This window comes from Pyrus communis, chromosome 11 (genome assembly GCF_041283825.1).
Source record: "Pyrus communis isolate YQ-2024b chromosome 11, ASM4128382v1, whole genome shotgun sequence".
NCBI classification, from domain to species: domain Eukaryota; kingdom Viridiplantae; phylum Streptophyta; class Magnoliopsida; order Rosales; family Rosaceae; genus Pyrus; species Pyrus communis.
Genome location: NC_142575.1, coordinates 16620753 through 16641988, shown reverse-complemented (window position 1 = coordinate 16641988; position 21236 = coordinate 16620753). Strand labels below are relative to the sequence as shown.

At 39.0% G+C, this 21236-nt stretch overlaps 1 protein-coding gene across 1 annotated transcript; it reads left to right on the top strand.

Moving 5' to 3' along the window:
• Positions 1 to 6741: 6741 nt before the first annotated feature.
• LOC148692980 (uncharacterized) lies at positions 6742 to 9510 on the top strand. The gene has a single exon (XM_088680278.1). The coding sequence runs from the start codon at positions 6742 to 6744 to the stop codon at positions 9508 to 9510; it is 2769 nt and encodes a 922-aa protein (XP_088536404.1).
• Positions 9511 to 21236: the final 11726 nt, after the last annotated feature.

Below are 21236 nucleotides of genomic sequence, written 5' to 3'. Positions count from 1 at the left end.
TTTGATTTCAAAGTTTAAATTCAATTCTCTTTGTTTTGTACGTATGAGGAATGGAAGAGAAGAGTGCCTAAACGTTCATACAATTCAAGTTTGAGTTGTTGGAATGTTTAGGTGTTTCTTTGATTTCAAAGTAATGAGGAACTAATCCCCCTTTAGCTAGGGGGTGATTCGAAACTATGTTTATATTTGCAATATGAATTGATTACTTTTGGTTGGAATTTCATAAGTTGTGGATTCAATTCGTTTAACTGTTTGATTGATAACTTATTTATGTATGTTCATTGAGATTGCAAGCTTAATTTTCATGCATGAATATGACGCTAGAATATAAGTGAGTTTCACCTAATCGTTATGAACTTATATTCACAAGTAGTGGAGGTTGCTTATAAACAATCGCGTTAAACGAATTCTTGGCATAAGTTTCATGCGTATTCCATAGTAACGAATGCCTCGTCAACACTTCTAATTTTCATTGAACTTAATGATCTTTGTTGAATGTCTCTATCATGCGTATTCCATAGTTAGGGACTTTGATTAAGAATAATTTGGTTGTAATGCGTATTCCATTCAATCCAATGAATTTAGGGAAATCTGAAAGTTAATTTAAGCGGACCTAATTAACTTGGAGCATTGAGTTTCATAATTTATCGAAAGACCAACTGAGAATCAATCTTGTATGCAAGTATAACATGTGTGGAGAAGAACCCCTTAGCTAGCCTTCATTCCATTTATTCCATCATCCATATTCACATTTACATTCTGCTTAGTTTATTAACTTGTTTTGTTATTTCAATTTTCGTCAAATCAAAACTCTTCCCCCCTTTTTCCTTATTGTTCAATTTAGTTTATGTTTTAAAGCATTTTGAGTCTTTGGTTTGTCTTAGTGATTTAAAGTTTAGTTTTGCATTCTTTGAGTCTAGTATAGTGTTTTAAACTTTATTTTACGTTTTTTAGTCAAATCCAAGTGATTAACAATCTCTCCTAATCCCCGGTCCAGAACGATCCCTACTTATACTTATACTACAATTGTCAAAAAGAGGGTTTAATTTATGCGCGTATAATTCTCGCATCAAATTTTGGCGCCGTTGCCGGGGATTAGCAACTTTGCTAATCCCTTGGTTCTTTTCTTTTTTTTGGTTTAGTTGTTTTCGTTTTAGTTTCTAACTTAATGTTGTTTTCTTTGTTTGTTGTTACTTTTGATATTTGATTTAGTTCTTTTTCTTTGATTTTAGGTACTAGAGAAGTAAGATATGGATTTTGCTAGCATTCAAGCTCAATTGGCAAATCTTACTTCTAAATTGTCGCCGTATGCCGAAAGGACCACAATGCAGAGTGTCCCTACATTTGGTGCTTCATATAGGCAAGGATTTCAAGCCAATCAATGTCCACAAAGAGATTGGAGGGATCATTCAAACTCTATATGGTGGGAAGATCAACAAGTTCAACGTGAAGCATATTGGCAACCATATGAGGAGTTCTATTCAAGACCTATGCAACCACCACAACTTCATATGCAATATGCTCAATTAAATTCAAGTTTGCCAATAGATTATAATCAAATTCTTAATGAAATAAATTCTTTGGCGCAGGGGTCACAAAATCAAGCCAAGGAGGCTCAACAAGAAGCATATTGGCAACCATATGATGAGTTCAATACAACACCTATGCAGCCACCACAACCTCCCCCACAACAATTCCAATCAAGTTCAAGTATGTCCATGGATAATGATAAAAATTTTCAATTACTAACCTCTTTGGCGCAGGGGTCACAAAATCAAGCCAAGGAGTTGGGTAAATTGGACGAGCAATTTGGGCAGATTATGGAGTTCATGAAACAAATTCAAGAGCAAAGTGAACTCTCCAACTCAACTATTGAAAACTCGAAGGAAGATTTTGAAATCCATAATGCTATCACTTTGGGAAGTGCTATGGAGGTTGGAGCTGACCTAAAAATGTCCAAACATAGCCTAGAAGTGGATGAAGAGCTGCTAATTGAGGAGGAGGAAGAAGACATGCACACGGCAAGGGTAGAACAACCCTTGCCGCAGATCCCTAAGCCCTCTAAACCACCCACCACCAGTAAGGACGTCCCAATTCCATGTTATTCTGATGTTATTCCACCCAATGTCCCTTTTCCTAGCAGGTTTTTGATTCCCAACCAAGAAGAGAGTAAAAAGGACATCGTGGAAGCCTTCCCAAAGGAGCAAAATGCTATTCAAATTCTTGGTGCAACACAGCAAGTTTTAGATGGTGTTGAATTCTTCAAAGGACTTTGTACACCAAGAAGAATGATTCAAGAGAAGGTAGTGGCTGGAGAAGATGTAGAATGCATCAAAGAGGACATATTTGAAACCACAATTCCCAAGGAAGTTGGATTTTATGACACGGGACAAGTCATAACTTTCGAAGGGGTGTTTATTCTGGAGTTCATTTTGGAGCACACAGGTAAGCCGCCTCCCCGAATTTCAATTTTCTTTTATACTAACATGTGGTTAATGATTCAGGCACCCAATCTGGAATTTAAACTATTACCGGATCATTTCAAGTATCACCGCCCATTCAAAGATAAATTCCATGCTGTTTGATTTTATTTATGAAAAAAAAAAAAAAAAACATGGCAGAATGATGAAGCTTCACAAAGGGCGTTTACTTGAAGCCCCACTACTGGGCAAAACTCTAGAAGCAGGAGGCATAGATGCGGAAGGCATCGGAGCAGAAGGCATCGAGGCGGAAGGCATCGGGGCGGAAGGTATCGGAGCGGGAGGCATCAAAGAAGAGGCCTCAATACTTGGCCAAACGCTGGATGAGCCCGGAAAAATGTGCCTCTGGAAGTAAGCCGCAAGCCTTTGACGGTCACTTTGACGGTCACTTTGCATCCGACCATTGGATTCTTGTAGCTCATCAAGCTTCCTCTTCATACCCGTCGAATAGTTGTTGGCAAGCACGTGCAAACTTCTATTCTCGTACTTAAGCAGTTTGATCTCCTGCTTGAGACTTTCCACCTCTGCCATCAAAGATTCCACCTGACGGGAGCGGGCAAGCAGGCGTTGGCCCATGTTGGACACAGAACTCGCACACTGAACACTAAGTGCGAGGGACTCTTGAACGGCCAACTCATCGGACCGTCCTGACAGCAGCCTACTATCTTTTGAAGTGAGGAGGTTCCTAGCTACTATTGTAGCTGTTGTGGCGTCCTGCATCACGGAGTCTTCACTTGTGAGAGGACCGTTAGAAGAAAAGAAAGAAGGGCGCCATACGTTACCTTGACGCGGCGCGGCCGCATCACTGCTAAGGCTCAATTCCAAGCTAAGGTTCGATGAGTTTGCCATTTTTCAAAAGTGTTCAAAGAGAAGGGGTTGATGGAGTAAATTTTCAAAGGGTCGGAGTCGATTTTCAAGAATGGGAGTTCTTCAGAGTGTGTTTATTGTGGTGATCGATAGCTCTATAAGAAGCCAAGGCGACGCGTCCACCAATTCAAAAAGCCGGAATTTCCGGCGTAATCAAGGCGACGCGTTCTCGACTTTTCAGAAAACGCGTTCAACTTTGTCAAAAGATTTCTGACAAAGCTGAAAGCACGTGGAGGCCATCATCGCAACTACACATCTTTAGCCGACAAGCGCAAAATCCGGCGACGCTTTCTCTGCTTTTCAGAAGACGTGTGCACCTTTGTCAAAAGGAGCCGCATCTGCACTACCACGTGTCGTTCAGAAAGCGAAGGGGCGTCGTTCAGAAATCGAAGGGGCGCCTGCTCAGAAATCGAAGAGGCGTATTCAAAGATCGAAGAGGCGCCACTATTTCAAAAAGCCGGATTTGCGGGATCAAAACGTTTGTCGACAAGGGTAAAAAGTACCACCACTTGATATTATCTCTATATATGTCGACCTTCGTCTTTTATGGCAGGGCAAACCTGAAGAAAATGCCCAACTCTCCCTCACCTCTGAGGGCGCACTCCCAGCAAAGCCTTTCGAAATACTCAATTCTTTCTTCTTCCCCAAAGATGATACCAGATGCCTGGAGTACATATGACCCAGGAGGAAACGGCGGATTGAAGCATGTGCTGATTCATTCACCGCTTCTTCAAAGCAAAGGTATCTCATATCATCAAGGTCAAAAGCAAAAGTATCTCATATCATGCTCTTTCCCTGTCTTTTTCTTTGTCCTTGTTCTTACTTGCATGGCAAAGTAAAAGAAGCAATCAGCTAGCACTTGGAGTCAGTCTTCCGATCTGGAGCCAACTGCCTGGAATCTATTCCTGATTGCTTACCTAGCATTGCTCTCGAGTAGTCATCTTCAACGGTTGATACACTTCCGGAGAAGGGACCACTTCTGCAAAGGGGCGCGAGTAAGGCAAGTGAAAATGATACATTGAAGCATGTGGAGACAAACATAGGCTGAGTTATCCTCCAACCCTTTTCAATACGAATTGGAAAGATTGAACAAAGAAACAGACCAAAGGGGTATTGATAGGAGCATATTTAGGCGACTTAACTACCTTATTCTTGTGCATTTGTGCTATTATTTCTTAGTTAATGTCGTATTACAACTCAATTTCGTGTGTTTGTAGGTCCTATGGGTCAAAGTATCAAGAAAGTGCATTTTGGTGCATTTTGGAGCTATTTTGGACACTATGGGGATAGCTTGCATATGGGCTAACATGGATGGACGAATTTGGACTTCAAGAAGGTGGAAATGTGATAAGAAGAGGAAGGAACTAAGCTAAGGACAAAGTGGATAAGGAAAGTGCAAGAAAAGAGGAAACATTATCCAAAACCTTATCCAACCTTATCCAAAACCTTATCTAACATTATCCAATTATCCAAAACATTATCCAAACCTTATCTCATCTTATCCTATCCAAACCTTATCATGTCTTACTCCTAATTACATGGGGACCTAAATGGATCATTCTAGAACCTATTTCTAGAAGCATCCTAGTCTAGAAGGCCCAAATCTGCCACAAAACCTATTCTTTCTAGAAACCCTAGAAAAGTGGCGCCCAAACCTTTCTAGAAGGCTTTACCTTGCCTTGCAAGGCAAGCTACCCTCTCCCCTAAATCAGCCGCACCTTCCTAGGCCCAATCCCTTTGGGATTCTGAATTCCAAGGCCTAATCCTTGTGGATTTGGGTATACAAATCAGTTTATAGAACTATGTGGGCCAAAACCTTCTCCTAAGTGGATTTGAATCACCATGGCCGAATTCTAGGGCCCTAATCCACCAAACCTGCTAAGTAAACCCTAATCTAATAAACCCTAGGACTATATAAACATATTTTCAGCCACAAATTCGTACCACCCCCTTATGCTATTCAGAAACCCTTGTGCCGCACCTCCATTCTCCATTCTAAGCCTCCATAGACCTCCCTACACATCCATACATCTCTGCTGCACCCTTCCCACCATAATCAACCATCCTCCATCCCTCCATACTAGAAAACACCATCCAAAACCACCAATTCCATCACCCTAACATTGTGCCGCAGCAAGGAGGAGGAAGAGGAGCAATCTGTGCATCGAATCCATATTGGAATTGCTGAGCATTTAGGTGTATTCTTTCTTATGATTTCCATGTTTAAGTTCAATACTTTTTGTTGTGCAAGCATGAGGAACTAATCCCCCCTTTGGCTAGGGGGGAAATTCGAAACCATGGTTGTATTTGCATGACGATTTGATTACTTTCAGTTGTGATTTCATGAATGATGAATTCAATTTACTTATCTATTTTAATTAAAACTTGCTTATGTATATGAATTGAGAGTGCACGCTTGATTTGCATGCATAAACATGATGCTAGGATATGAGGGAACTTCACCTAATCGTTGGGAACTCACATCCATGAGTAGTTAAGATTGTTGGTCGCAATTATATTAAGTAAATTCTTGGTATAAGTATCATGCGCTTTCATAGTTACGAATGCCTCGTCAACACCTATGATTTCCATAGAACCTAATGATCTTTGATTGTCTTTCTATCATGCGCTTTCATATAGAAAACTTTTAAGGAATAATTTGATTGCAATGCGCTAATTCCATTCAATTCAATGACCTAAGGGAAATCTGAGAGTTAATTTAAGCGTACCTAATTAACTTGGGGTGTTGAGGTTCATAAATTCATCGAATAAGCAACTGGAGATTATTTTGTATGCAAGTATGCCATGTGTGGAGAAAAACCTCCTAGCCATCTCACCATCCACTTAATTTCACCAATTTCGTCAGAATCTGCCTAGTTTACATATTTGTTTTGTTTGTTTGATTTTCGTCAAAAACCAAATCCCCAATTGTCTTAGAGTGTCTAACTGGTCCAAATATGTTTTAGATTGTGTTTTTAAGAGTTTTGAGTCAAAGTAGAACCAATTTTCGTCCAAAATTGTGTTTAGGCTCAAAACTGCCCAGATTGTGTTTTTAAGGCAGTTTTGAGTGTTTTTAGCCTATTTTGAGTTTTGTGAACGTGTTTGAGTCTTTTTAAGTGAGTTTAAGTGTTTTCAAGATTAAGTTTATTTATTTGAGTCAGTTTAGAGTGTTTAGCAAGCCCTCCTAATCCCCGGTGTAAGAACGATCCCTACTTATTTATATGCTACAATTGTCAAAAGAGGGTTAATTTGTGTGTTAAGCTAATTTTCACATCAAATTTTGGCGCCGTTGCCGGGGATTAGCAACTTTGCTAATCCCTTGGATTGTTATTTTCGTTTTTCTTATTAGATCAGATTCTTATGTTATTTTGTTTCTTGTTTTAGGTACTTGTTTATGACTCGGAGTTCTAATCCGGTTCACGAACATATTTTAAACTTTGACGACGATTTTGAGCGTGAGTTGAGACGTAAGAGGAAGAACCCGGAACCTAGTGAATCAAGTGCAAGTTCCGAGTCCGTTTCTGAATTTGAAGAGGAAGTGGAAGACATGGCAGCGGACAACCGAACAATCAAGGAGCTTTCCGCTTCGGGATTGGCCAATGCCGCACCCTTGTGCATCCAATACCCAAGGGCGGCTCAAGACAAGACTGCCGAGTTCGAATTGAAGTCAAGCCTGTTACATCACATTCCGAAGTACCATGGGCTGTCCATGGAAGATCCGAACAAGCACTTGAAGGAGTTTGAAGTCGTTTGCTCAAGCATGACTCCGGTGAACGTGGATGAGAGCATCTTGAAGATGAAGGCCTTTCCCTTTTCTCTCCAAGAGAAAGCGAAAGATTGGTTGTACGAGTTGGCTCCCGGAACGGTCACATCATGGGAGAGCATGAAACGAGCTTACTTGGAGAAGTTTTTCCCAACTTCTCGAGTCATTCTCCTACGAAAAAGGATAAGTGGAATCCAACAAGATGAAGGTGAATCCTTTCCTACTTATTATGAACGTTTTAAATCTCTTGTTGCTTCATGTCCACAGCATCAAATGAAGGAGGAACTACTTCTACAATACTTTTACGAGGGACTTCTACCTATTGAACGTCAAATGCTAGATGCCTCAGCGGGAGGAGCATTGGTGGACAAGACCCCCACGGCTGCAAAGTCCTTGATTGCTAATCGAGCATTGAACGCTCAACAATACGAAGGCGTTGGACAGAGGAGTACCCCACGGCAACACCAAGTCAATGAGGTAAGTGCCATAACCGAACTTCAAAATCAAATGGCTAACCTTACTACGTTGCTTTCTCAGGTGGTGGAAGGTCCAAAAGTCAAAACCGTAGCTTCTTGTGGCGTATGCTCCATGCAAGAACACCCTACAGACAAGTGCCCACAATTAATCGAGAATGGAGGGTGGGAGACACTCAATGCCGTGGGATATGGCAACCAATACCAATCACGTGGTGATCCGTTCTCTAATACTTACAATCCCGGTTGGCGTGATCATCCGAATTTCAAATGGCGAGACCCCCAACAAGGTCAACAACAAAGCGGATTTAGGCAACAACCCCCGGGTTTCTATCAAAAGCCGTTGGCACCACCACAAGCCCAAGCACAACCTGCCCAAAGCGATGTAGGTAATTCAAGTGAAAATGATAAGATTTTTCAATTACTTACTACCTTGACGCAGGAAGTCCAAACTCAAAACAAAGAGAGGCAAATCCAAGACAAGAGGGTGGACAACTTGGAGAAGCAAGTGGGACAGATTGCCGAATTCATGGGGCAATTTCGTGAGCAAGGAAGGTTGCCTAGCTCAACAGTGGTCAATCCAAAAGGAGGTTTTGAAACCGCTAAGGCTATCACCTTGAGAAGTGGCAAACAAGTTGAAACGACCTCACAACCCTCTAAATCAGCCCCAACGGAGGATGAAAAGTTGCAATTTGAGGAGGGGGAGCAAGAACAAGCCACGGCAAGGGTAGAAAGTACCATGCCCCAGCCACCTAACCTACACCATTCGGCTTCCAAGGGTAAGAATGTTCCAAGTTCGATTATTTCTAATGTTATTCCTCCAAATGCACCATTTCCTCGTAGATTCATGCAAACAAAGAAGGAGGAAGCTGAAAAGGACATCTTGGAGACATTTAGGAAAGTACAAGTCAATATACCACTTTTGGATGCAATTAAGCAAGTTCCAAGGTATGCTAAGTTTTTAAAAGAACTTTGCACTACTAGGAAGAAAATTTCGAACAAAGAGGTTGTAAAGGTAAGTGAAAATGTCTCAGCCATCTTGCAACGTAAATTGCCCCCTAAATGCAAAGATCCGGGTAGTTTTACAATTCCTTGTGTTATTGGCAATAATCGTTTTGAACATGCCATGCTAGACTTAGGTGCATCTATTAATGTTATGCCTTACTCAATTTATGCATCTATGAACCTAGGTGAGTTAAAAAATGATGGTGTGGTTATTCAATTGGCCGATAGATCTAATGCCTATCCAAAGGGTGTTTTGGAAGATGTTTTAGTGCAGGTTAATGATTTAATCTTTCCGGCTGATTTTTATGTACTTGAAATGGAAGACTCGGTTCATTCTCCACCCTTGCCACTCCTACTTGGAAGACCATTCATGAAAACAGCTCAAACGAAGATTGATGTGGCCAAGGGAGTATTAACAATGGAGTTTGGTGGTGATATAATTAAATTCAATGTTTATGACTCTATTAAGAAGCCTAATGATGTTCGTTCTTGTTTTGCCATTGATGTGCATAAGGATATAGGGCAGGAACAATCCACACCTATCAAGAAGGATGCATCAAGAACCACCATTGAAGAGGGAATTGGAGTGGTTGCCCTAAAACCATCCAATCTGGCCGAGAGTAGCCATAGTGACTTTGTTGATATGGCTGCCACTTTTGAGCCTCCATCACAATATGTTTGTAAGTCTCCAACCCCAATTCCAATTCTCATGTCAACTAATACGGTGTTACCTTCTTTGGTGCAGGTACCCAATCGATTTCAAGGTGGTGGGAGCATTTACATGGACTTTAGGAACCAAAACACCACAATCCGGGAGGATCACTATCCCCTTCCTTTCATTGAGCCATGCTACGAACACTTTGGGAAGCATGCCGTGGAGGACAGATCCCTCCATGCCGTGGGTACTACTAGTGAAGCTTAACACGGCGTATTCGTCCGGCTGGAAGACGTTAAAGCAAGCGCTTCTTGGGAGGCAACCCATGTATTCGACAAGGAGAAGATGGAACTTCCATTCCAAACCCAGATTTGCGTTTCTAAACCCTTCTCCTTGCTGTTTATTTTCTCATGCTTAGTTGCTTATTATTTGTTTGCTTTTATGTGAGTCTTTGTGTGAAACATTGAGGACAATGTTTGATTTAAGTGTGGGGGGGTAAACAAGTGTTTTTTATGCAAAATTCGTGGGATTCTATCACCTATCACTTCTAATGTTGTTTCTCACTGTTTTTAGGTGTTTTTAATGCATTTTGAGCTATTTTGGTGTGTGTTGAAGTAAAAATCCGAAAATTTGAAAAAAATTGAAAAAAGTGTTGTGAAAAAGCCAAAAAGAGTTGTTTTTGTGTGTTTGTTTGTGTCTTAGGGTACCTTCCAACACAATGATGAGGATTTGGTTTTAATGCATGATTGTTAAAGAGAGTTACAAACAATGATGGAAGTTTGATTTGCTCTTTGGTTTATGTTTGGTTGTAGTTATAGTTTACGAATTCACATGTAATCACAAAGGATAAAATCAGTTTTTGTAACATGCTTGAAGGAAGGAACTCAAACAAACGCTACATCCCTGAGAGACTTGAGCCTAAACGTTTATTTGGAGAGTTATTAATCTGTGCATTCTTGTTTTCTAAAAGTCGTTGCATGATCTCATTATTCTTTGCTTGGTTGCTACTTAGAATGCGTTTCATCACTATAGTTCCAAATACTAGAACTCATACCCGTTTCATTCAAAGCATGAAATTGATTAGCATAACAAATAACAAGATGAAGTTGTGTAGTAGTCACCACCATAGCCAAACAGCCGAATCCACCCTTGTCACTTGTATTGTAGGTTTAAACCCCTTTGAGCCTTATTTAGCCTATTTTCTTGTTAACCACATCATCCTTACCTAGCCTAGAATAGGACTTCCCATACCTTTGTTCTTAAAGTATAGTGGAGCATAATGTAGAAGGAATTCCTTTTGAGTGACATTTGTGCAGAAAACGAGTGTGGGGGAAGGGATTTTGTGAGTGTGTGTGTGCCAATGTCTTAAAAGGGGCACGAGAAAAGAAAGAAAAAAAAAAAAAAAAAAAAAAACGAAACGAAAAAAAAAATTGTGAAAAAGAAGAAAAAAGAAGAAGAAAAGAAAGAAAAAGAGTGAAAATAAGTGAGAATGAACTCACAAGTGTTGATTGTTGAAGAAAGGGTCCAAAAAGTTTGAATATGGCCCTAAGTTTTGTGTGACTTCCCCTTGGGTATTCAAAGTTGACCTCTGCATTCTAAAGGGAATTCTAAGTGCCTAATTCATTACTTTGCTCACTATTGCTTTAAGAATGTTTGTTTCCTCTACCTTTCCTTGTAAACCAATACCTTAGCCCCGTTACAACCCTTAGACTTCTATCTTGATTGTTATGTATTTCAATATGTGGAGTTTAGAATTGGTTTGAGCATATGGTATCCCTGGTTCTCATGTCTAGGTAGTAGCATTCCATTCATGAGATCATATACATACATGTTAATAATTCCAGAAAATGCTTTTCTTGTTCTAACATATGTGAGTGTTCGTCTACATGTTTACATCAATCTTCTCACATATACCTAGTGTAGGGAGTGTAGTCAGAAAATCTGAGTGAAAACAGAGAGTATATCCGGTGAGGAATTGAGGAAATTCTCTAAGGCATGTTACTACATTCAAAATGTTGTTTTAATTGATTAAATGCGAGCTAGTGAATTGTGACTATGATTAAGTATGCTCGAGGGTAAGGATTGCTTAAATCTATGTGAATGGTGATCTTTGACATGTCATGTTTCATTGGAAATCCCTGAGACGAACGTTGGAAGGTTTAGATTATATGTTTTGTTTCTTTTGTTTACTTGTTTTGCTCGAGGACTAGCAAAAGATAAGTGTGGGGGAATTTGATAGGAGCATATTTAGGCGACTTAACTACCTTATTCTTGTGCATTTGTGCTATTATTTCTTAGTTAATGTCGTATTACAACTCAATTTCGTGTGTTTGTAGGTCCTATGGGTCAAAGTATCAAGAAAGTGCATTTTGGTGCATTTTGGAGCTATTTTGGACACTATGGGGATAGCTTGCATATGGGCTAACATGGATGGACGAATTTGGACTTCAAGAAGGTGGAAATGTGATAAGAAGAGGAAGGAACTAAGCTAAGGACAAAGTGGATAAGGAAAGTGCAAGAAAAGAGGAAACATTATCCAAAACCTTATCCAACCTTATCCAAAACCTTATCTAACATTATCCAATTATCCAAAACATTATCCAAACCTTATCTCATCTTATCCTATCCAAACCTTATCATGTCTTACTCCTAATTACATGGGGACCTAAATGGATCATTCTAGAACCTATTTCTAGAAGCATCCTAGTCTAGAAGGCCCAAATCTGCCACAAAACCTATTCTTTCTAGAAACCCTAGAAAAGTGGCGCCCAAACCTTTCTAGAAGGCTTTACCTTGCCTTGCAAGGCAAGCTACCCTCTCCCCTAAATCAGCCGCACCTTCCTAGGCCCAATCCCTTTGGGATTCTGAATTCCAAGGCCTAATCCTTGTGGATTTGGGTATACAAATCAGTTTATAGAACTATGTGGGCCAAAACCTTCTCCTAAGTGGATTTGAATCACCATGGCCGAATTCTAGGGCCCTAATCCACCAAACCTGCTAAGTAAACCCTAATCTAATAAACCCTAGGACTATATAAACATATTTTCAGCCACAAATTCGTACCACCCCCTTATGCTATTCAGAAACCCTTGTGCCGCACCTCCATTCTCCATTCTAAGCCTCCATAGACCTCCCTACACATCCATACATCTCTGCTGCACCCTTCCCACCATAATCAACCATCCTCCATCCCTCCATACTAGAAAACACCATCCAAAACCACCAATTCCATCACCCTAACATTGTGCCGCAGCAAGGAGGAGGAAGAGGAGCAATCTGTGCATCGAATCCATATTGGAATTGCTGAGCATTTAGGTGTATTCTTTCTTATGATTTCCATGTTTAAGTTCAATACTTTTTGTTGTGCAAGCATGAGGAACTAATCCCCCCTTTGGCTAGGGGGGAAATTCGAAACCATGGTTGTATTTGCATGACGATTTGATTACTTTCAGTTGTGATTTCATGAATGATGAATTCAATTTACTTATCTATTTTAATTAAAACTTGCTTATGTATATGAATTGAGAGTGCACGCTTGATTTGCATGCATAAACATGATGCTAGGATATGAGGGAACTTCACCTAATCGTTGGGAACTCACATCCATGAGTAGTTAAGATTGTTGGTCGCAATTATATTAAGTAAATTCTTGGTATAAGTATCATGCGCTTTCATAGTTACGAATGCCTCGTCAACACCTATGATTTCCATAGAACCTAATGATCTTTGATTGTCTTTCTATCATGCGCTTTCATATAGAAAACTTTTAAGGAATAATTTGATTGCAATGCGCTAATTCCATTCAATTCAATGACCTAAGGGAAATCTGAGAGTTAATTTAAGCGTACCTAATTAACTTGGGGTGTTGAGGTTCATAAATTCATCGAATAAGCAACTGGAGATTATTTTGTATGCAAGTATGCCATGTGTGGAGAAAAACCTCCTAGCCATCTCACCATCCACTTAATTTCACCAATTTCGTCAGAATCTGCCTAGTTTACATATTTGTTTTGTTTGTTTGATTTTCGTCAAAAACCAAATCCCCAATTGTCTTAGAGTGTCTAACTGGTCCAAATATGTTTTAGATTGTGTTTTTAAGAGTTTTGAGTCAAAGTAGAACCAATTTTCGTCCAAAATTGTGTTTAGGCTCAAAACTGCCCAGATTGTGTTTTTAAGGCAGTTTTGAGTGTTTTTAGCCTATTTTGAGTTTTGTGAACGTGTTTGAGTCTTTTTAAGTGAGTTTAAGTGTTTTCAAGATTAAGTTTATTTATTTGAGTCAGTTTAGAGTGTTTAGCAAGCCCTCCTAATCCCCGGTGTAAGAACGATCCCTACTTATTTATATGCTACAATTGTCAAAAGAGGGTTAATTTGTGTGTTAAGCTAATTTTCACATCAAATTTTGGCGCCGTTGCCGGGGATTAGCAACTTTGCTAATCCCTTGGATTGTTATTTTCGTTTTTCTTATTAGATCAGATTCTTATGTTATTTTGTTTCTTGTTTTAGGTACTTGTTTATGACTCGGAGTTCTAATCCGGTTCACGAACATATTTTAAACTTTGACGACGATTTTGAGCGTGAGTTGAGACGTAAGAGGAAGAACCCGGAACCTAGTGAATCAAGTGCAAGTTCCGAGTCCGTTTCTGAATTTGAAGAGGAAGTGGAAGACATGGCAGCGGACAACCGAACAATCAAGGAGCTTTCCGCTTCGGGATTGGCCAATGCCGCACCCTTGTGCATCCAATACCCAAGGGCGGCTCAAGACAAGACTGCCGAGTTCGAATTGAAGTCAAGCCTGTTACATCACATTCCGAAGTACCATGGGCTGTCCATGGAAGATCCGAACAAGCACTTGAAGGAGTTTGAAGTCGTTTGCTCAAGCATGACTCCGGTGAACGTGGATGAGAGCATCTTGAAGATGAAGGCCTTTCCCTTTTCTCTCCAAGAGAAAGCGAAAGATTGGTTGTACGAGTTGGCTCCCGGAACGGTCACATCATGGGAGAGCATGAAACGAGCTTACTTGGAGAAGTTTTTCCCAACTTCTCGAGTCATTCTCCTACGAAAAAGGATAAGTGGAATCCAACAAGATGAAGGTGAATCCTTTCCTACTTATTATGAACGTTTTAAATCTCTTGTTGCTTCATGTCCACAGCATCAAATGAAGGAGGAACTACTTCTACAATACTTTTACGAGGGACTTCTACCTATTGAACGTCAAATGCTAGATGCCTCAGCGGGAGGAGCATTGGTGGACAAGACCCCCACGGCTGCAAAGTCCTTGATTGCTAATCGAGCATTGAACGCTCAACAATACGAAGGCGTTGGACAGAGGAGTACCCCACGGCAACACCAAGTCAATGAGGTAAGTGCCATAACCGAACTCCAACCCTTTTCAATACGAATTGGAAAGATTGAACAAAGAAACAGACCAAAGGGGTATGCTCAGACCTTCGGGGGAGACCAAAAGAATCCTGCTGCCCAGTTCAAGAGTAGCACAAAGGAAAATCAACGATGGGAGGAACCCCTGTGGAATCAACAACATCAAGCCTCAATGAAATCAACAAGGAGAAGATGGAATTTACATTCCACAACCAGATTTGCGTCTCTAAACTCTTCTCTTTGTTATTTACATTCTGCCATGTTTAGTATGTTTAAATGCTTTTTGTGTGTTTACTTATGCTTTGTATGATTTTAAGCTTAAAACATTGAGGACAATGTTTGATTTAAGTGTGGGGGGGTAACTAATGTTGTTAATGCAAATTCGTGGGATTTTATCGCCCATAATTTGAAATGTTGTTCCTTACTGTTTTAAGGTGTTTTTTAAGTTGTTTTAGAGTGTTTTAGTATGTTTTGTTTTTATAACTCCGAAAATACCATAAAAATTTGAAAAATTGTTTTGAAAAGCCTAAAAAGAGTGTTTTGAGTCGTTTTTGTGTGTTTGTGTCTTAGGGTACCTTCCAACACAATGATAAGGATTTGGTTTATAATTGCATGACGGTTTGAAAGAGTTATAAACATAGAGAAAAGTTTGATTTACTCTTGGTATATGCTTGGTTATGGTTATAATGTATGACTTCACATGCAATCATAAAAGAAAAAAATTCGTTTTTGTAACATGCTTGAAGGAAGGAACTCAAACAAACGCTACAACCCTGAGAGACTTGAGCCTATAACGTTCTTTGGAGAGTATAATCTGTGATTTCTTGTTTTCTAAAGTCGTTGCATGATCTCATTATTCTTTGCTTGGTTACTACTTAGAAGGCGTTTCATCATATAGTTCCAAATGCTAGAACTCATGCCCATTTCATTCAAAGCATGTTATTGATTTGCATAACACATATTCAAGAAGAAGTTGTGTAGTGACCACCACCATAGCCAAATAGCCTTACTTCCCATACTTCGTATATGTTGTAAGTTTTAACCCCGTTGAGCCTCGTTTTGCCTTTATTCCTTGTTTACCCACATCACCCCTTACCTAGCTTAGAGTAGGACTTTCCTATACCCTTGTTCTTAAATTTTAGTGAGCATGACTTAAATGAATTCCTTTTGAGTTACATTATGCAAGAAAATGAGTGTGGGGGAGTAAAAGTTTGTTCTTACGTTTATATGTATGTTTTGAGATTCAAAAGAAAAAGAAGAAGAAAAAAAAAAAAAAAAAAAAAAAAAAAAAAAAAAAAAAAAAAGAGGAGTGAAAATAAGTAAGAATGAACTCACGAGCGTTGATGGTTGAAGAAATGGTCCAAAAAGTTGAATATGGCCCTAAGTTTTGTGTGATTTTCCCTTGGGTGTTCAAAGTTGACTTCTGCGTTCTTAAGGGAATTCTAAGTGTCTAATTCAATACTTTGCTCACTATTGCTTTAAGAATGTTTGTTTATCCTTAACCTTTCATTGTTAGCCAATACCCTAGCCCCGTTACTACCCTTTGACTTCTATATTGAGTGTTATGTATTTCAATTGTGGAGTTTGAACTTGGTATGAGCTTATGGTGTCACTGGTTCTCGCGTCTAAGTAGTAGCATTCCATTCATGAGATCATATCTAAACATGCTTATTAACTCCAGAAAATGCTTTCCTTATTATAACATATGTGAGTGTTCGTCTACATGTTTACATCAATCTTCTCACATATACCTAGTGTAGGGTGTGTAGTCAGAAAATCTGTGTGAAAAACGAGAGTACATCTAGTAAGAAATTGAGGGAATTCTCTAAAGGCATGTTACTACATTTGAAATGTGTTTTAATTGCTTAATTGTGAACTAGTATGTGGTGACTATGATTAAGAATGTAAAGTGTAAAGATGGCTCAAATCTGTGAGAATAATGATTTTTAACTTGTCATGTGCATTGGAAGTCCCTGATACGATTGTTGGAAGGTGTAGGTTGTGTTTTGTTCTTTTTGTTTTGTTTTTCTGTTTTGCTCGAGGACTAGCAAAAGCTAAGTGTGGGGGTATTTGATAGGAGCATATTTATGCGACTTAAATGGCTTGTTCTCGTACATTTACGTTATGTTTCTTTAGTTATTTTAGTACTTTAAGCTATTTTCGTGTGTTTGTAGGTCCAAATGGCTAAAGGAGCAAAAAGATGCATTTTGGAGACTTTTGGAGCACTTTTGGGCTAAGGACGGATAGCTTATGCTTGAAGCCAAAGTGTTGGACGAAATTGAAGACCTAATTGGAGCCAAAGTGTTGGAACCTTGTTCTCTTTAGTTTTAGGACATTTAAACCTTTCCTAATCCCAATCATGCCATGCATAACACACATCCATTCTAACACATTGTCATTGCACATGCATTTCCTTCATTAGTTAACCCACATGCACTTATCACTTATCATCACCACATATCATATCAGTTAATCACTTATCACTTATCATCACCACTTAACCACTTATCATATCATAACCACATATCATATCACTTATCACTTATCACTTAACATAACATCCACCTACTTCACCTACAACATCCACTTCACCTACAACATCCACCTACTTCACCTACAACATCCACCCACTTCACCTACAACATCCACCTACTTCACCTACAACATCCACTTCACCTACAACATCCACCTACTTCACCTACAACATCCACCTACTTCACCTACAAATGACATAGCCATATGTTCCCTCCACTACTCCTATAAATACCCTTGCATTCATTCATTCAATTCACATCTCATTCCATTTCACAACACAACACCCCTCAAACACTTCCTTAGAATCCAAACCATCTTTCCATTTCCACCATTCCTCATCCATTTCCATAATTCCCCAAACCTCACCTTAGACCTTGTGCTACAACAACGAGGAAGATAAGAGGGCCTAAACGTTCATACAATTCAAGTTTGAGTTGTTGGAATGTTTAGGTGTTTCTTTGATTTCAAAGTTTAAATTCAATTCTCTTTGTTTTGTACGTATGAGGAATGGAAGAGAAGAGTGCCTAAACGTTCATACAATTCAAGTTTGAGTTGTTGGAATGTTTAGGTGTTTCTTTGATTTCAAAGTAATGAGGAACTAATCCCCCTTTAGCTAGGGGGTGATTCGAAACTATGTTTATATTTGCAATATGAATTGATTACTTTTGGTTGGAATTTCATAAGTTGTGGATTCAATTCGTTTAACTGTTTGATTGATAACTTATTTATGTATGTTCATTGAGATTGCAAGCTTAATTTTCATGCATGAATATGACGCTAGAATATAAGTGAGTTTCACCTAATCGTTATGAACTTATATTCACAAGTAGTGGAGGTTGCTTATAAACAATCGCGTTAAACGAATTCTTGGCATAAGTTTCATGCGTATTCCATAGTAACGAATGCCTCGTCAACACTTCTAATTTTCATTGAACTTAATGATCTTTGTTGAATGTCTCTATCATGCGTATTCCATAGTTAGGGACTTTGATTAAGAATAATTTGGTTGTAATGCGTATTCCATTCAATCCAATGAATTTAGGGAAATCTGAAAGTTAATTTAAGCGGACCTAATTAACTTGGAGCATTGAGTTTCATAATTTATCGAAAGACCAACTGAGAATCAATCTTGTATGCAAGTATAACATGTGTGGAGAAGAACCCCTTAGCTAGCCTTCATTCCATTTATTCCATCATCCATATTCACATTTACATTCTGCTTAGTTTATTAACTTGTTTTGTTATTTCAATTTTCGTCAAATCAAAACTCTTCCCCCCTTTTTCCTTATTGTTCAATTTAGTTTATGTTTTAAAGCATTTTGAGTCTTTGGTTTGTCTTAGTGATTTAAAGTTTAGTTTTGCATTCTTTGAGTCTAGTATAGTGTTTTAAACTTTATTTTACGTTTTTTAGTCAAATCCAAGTGATTAACAATCTCTCCTAATCCCCGGTCCAGAACGATCCCTACTTATACTTATACTACAATTGTCAAAAAGAGGGTTTAATTTATGCGCGTATAATTCTCGCATCAGCCGCCTAGGCCGTTTTTTAGAACATTGCTTTTTAGTTTGGTAGTTTTCGAAAAGCTGAATATGCAGCTTATGGATATGGTAACCATGTTGAAGGAAGATTTGTGAAAAACAAGTTCATTTGAGCAACATCAACAACATGCAATTAACAATTAAAAGGCGGAATCATGTTTATATGCACTCAAAAACAAAACTTAACCCATGAACTTCAAAGCCTAGTAGATAGGTGAACCAAGACTCAACTCAAAACAAAGTGAGTTGAGAAATCAATACCTTTGTAGATTCCTCTTTGCATAAGCAAAGGCTAATCACCCAAAGAGAGGGCCTTCATTCCTTGCATCTTAGATCCATGGATTTGGATGGATGAAAAGGTTTCTCCAAGTTCCCAAAATTGAGAACCTCTAAGTCTCCACACCAAGGTAAGATTGGAGAAGAAATGAGTGACCTTGAGGAAGTAAGATTGCTAGATGTTTTCCTCAAGGGTGGCCGGCCATTTCTAGAGAGAAAGGAGAGTTTGTGTTTCTCCAATTTCCCCAAAAAAACCTTAAATGAATTTTGGCTATAAAGTCACACTTATACCTTAATTCATTTGAGTGGCAAACTTGTAAATAAGTCCAAAACCCACTCTTTCTCTAAATGGCCGGCTTTAGGGTATTCATTGGGCTATTTGGGCCTTTGTGAATCATTATTCATTAAGTTGTCACACAACTTAAGTCAATGGACTTGACGTTCGAAGCCCATTGGGCCTTAAGGTCCAAAACTATCCCGAGGTCTTTAACGAACTTATTCGTTTGATTAATTAACATATTAATTAATCATTGCCATAAATAATTAAACCATTTAATTATTCTTACTCATCTCCGTTGAATCTTCAATCTTTACCTTACACGGTGTACGATCCATTAGGTTCCTTTTAGCGAGGCAGTGGGCGATTCAAACTCTTTCAAATCGATTGTGAATTGGAACTTACTTTCAATTCTCCCGTTAGTGATAATACACTTTTAGGGCTTCCACAAACCATGGCTGACGCCTAGCAGCATGTCATGGTTACCCAAGCTAATCAGAAGAGGTGGAGAACCTATTCAGTTTTAGGATTACAAATGCAATACGGTCTTTCTCTAATACAATACTCTTGACCACATTGTTTGGTTTGATAGTTTATTCATGTCTACTATCCAATGTGAGTCTTGTGCTTATATAATTACCTTGAATGTGATTTGGAACACATTCCTAAATCTCATTCATACTTTGGCCAAAGATTCTTAATCATATCATAGAGTATTCTCCCTCAAACAGTTTGAAGGTTAGAGATCCCTTGTTGCGCATTCACTTGCCTCCATGGCTAAGTGGCTTAACCCCAACGATGTCGTGGACACCCTCCTGATGGAGTGACTTTGACATAATCAAAGATTAAGGACCTAACCACAAGACAACTGTGATGCCTCAGGTCAAAAGACTAATTTGCATTATCCCAACCATGAGTTCTCATGTGACATGAATATGAGAACTCTTCGTTGATCGTGTTCAGTGAACTCATTCTCTATTGAGCACCTACGTACTTGTCTTGATGTCACACACACCAATGACTCGAGACTAGTCACTCTCCCTGAGAGAAGACATAGCACGTACTGATCTTAACGGACTGTCAATGCCCAATTGACAATCCTATGATCAGGAACGTTTAGGATGTGTCAACGAAAGAATGGTCTCATGAATCTAACTTCTTTAGATCGCATTCTTCCAATCACATATTCCTTGGACTTATCGTTTAAGCATATAACATTTATATGAGACGGCTCAAACAATAATCTTTGCCCTTTACATTTAAACTACATTAGTTTAACTTTGTGAAATGTCCGTAAAGTATCATTATATGATTGGTTTTAGGGCACATTTCCAACACATGTATCTTTATGGGGATCTAGATATGGAAATCTACATGAGAGTTCTAGATGAACTTCCATTGACTAGTTCGAATAGTTCTAAACCACAGAACACCCTCTCGATTCAATTAAGGAGATCATTTTCCAGATTGAAACAATCTAGGTGGATGTGGTATAACCGTCTGAGTGAATATTTGACAAGTCATGGTTATGTGAACAATGATCTATGCCCATGCACGTTCATCAAGAAGTCACATTTTGGATTTGCAATCATTGCAATTTATGTCAGCAACATGAACCTCATCGAAACTCCCACAAAGCTTGAGGAAATTGTCGTTCACTTAAAATCGAAATTTGAGGTGAAGGATCTTGGGAAACCTCAATATTGTCTCATCTTGGAGATCGAGCACTGTTCGGATGGAATCTTAGTACATCAATTGAACTACACCCATAATGTACTGCAACATTTTAATGAGGATAAAGTGAAGCCTTCGAGTACTCCTATGGTCGTTTAGACCTAGATGCTAAACAACATTCGTTTTGTCCCAAGGTGGATGAGGAAGAGATTTTGGAGCCTGAAGTTCAATACCTAAGTGCAATTGGTGCTTTATTATACTTGGCTCAATGCACTAGACTTGACATCTCTTTAGTTGTTAATCTTTTGGCAAGATA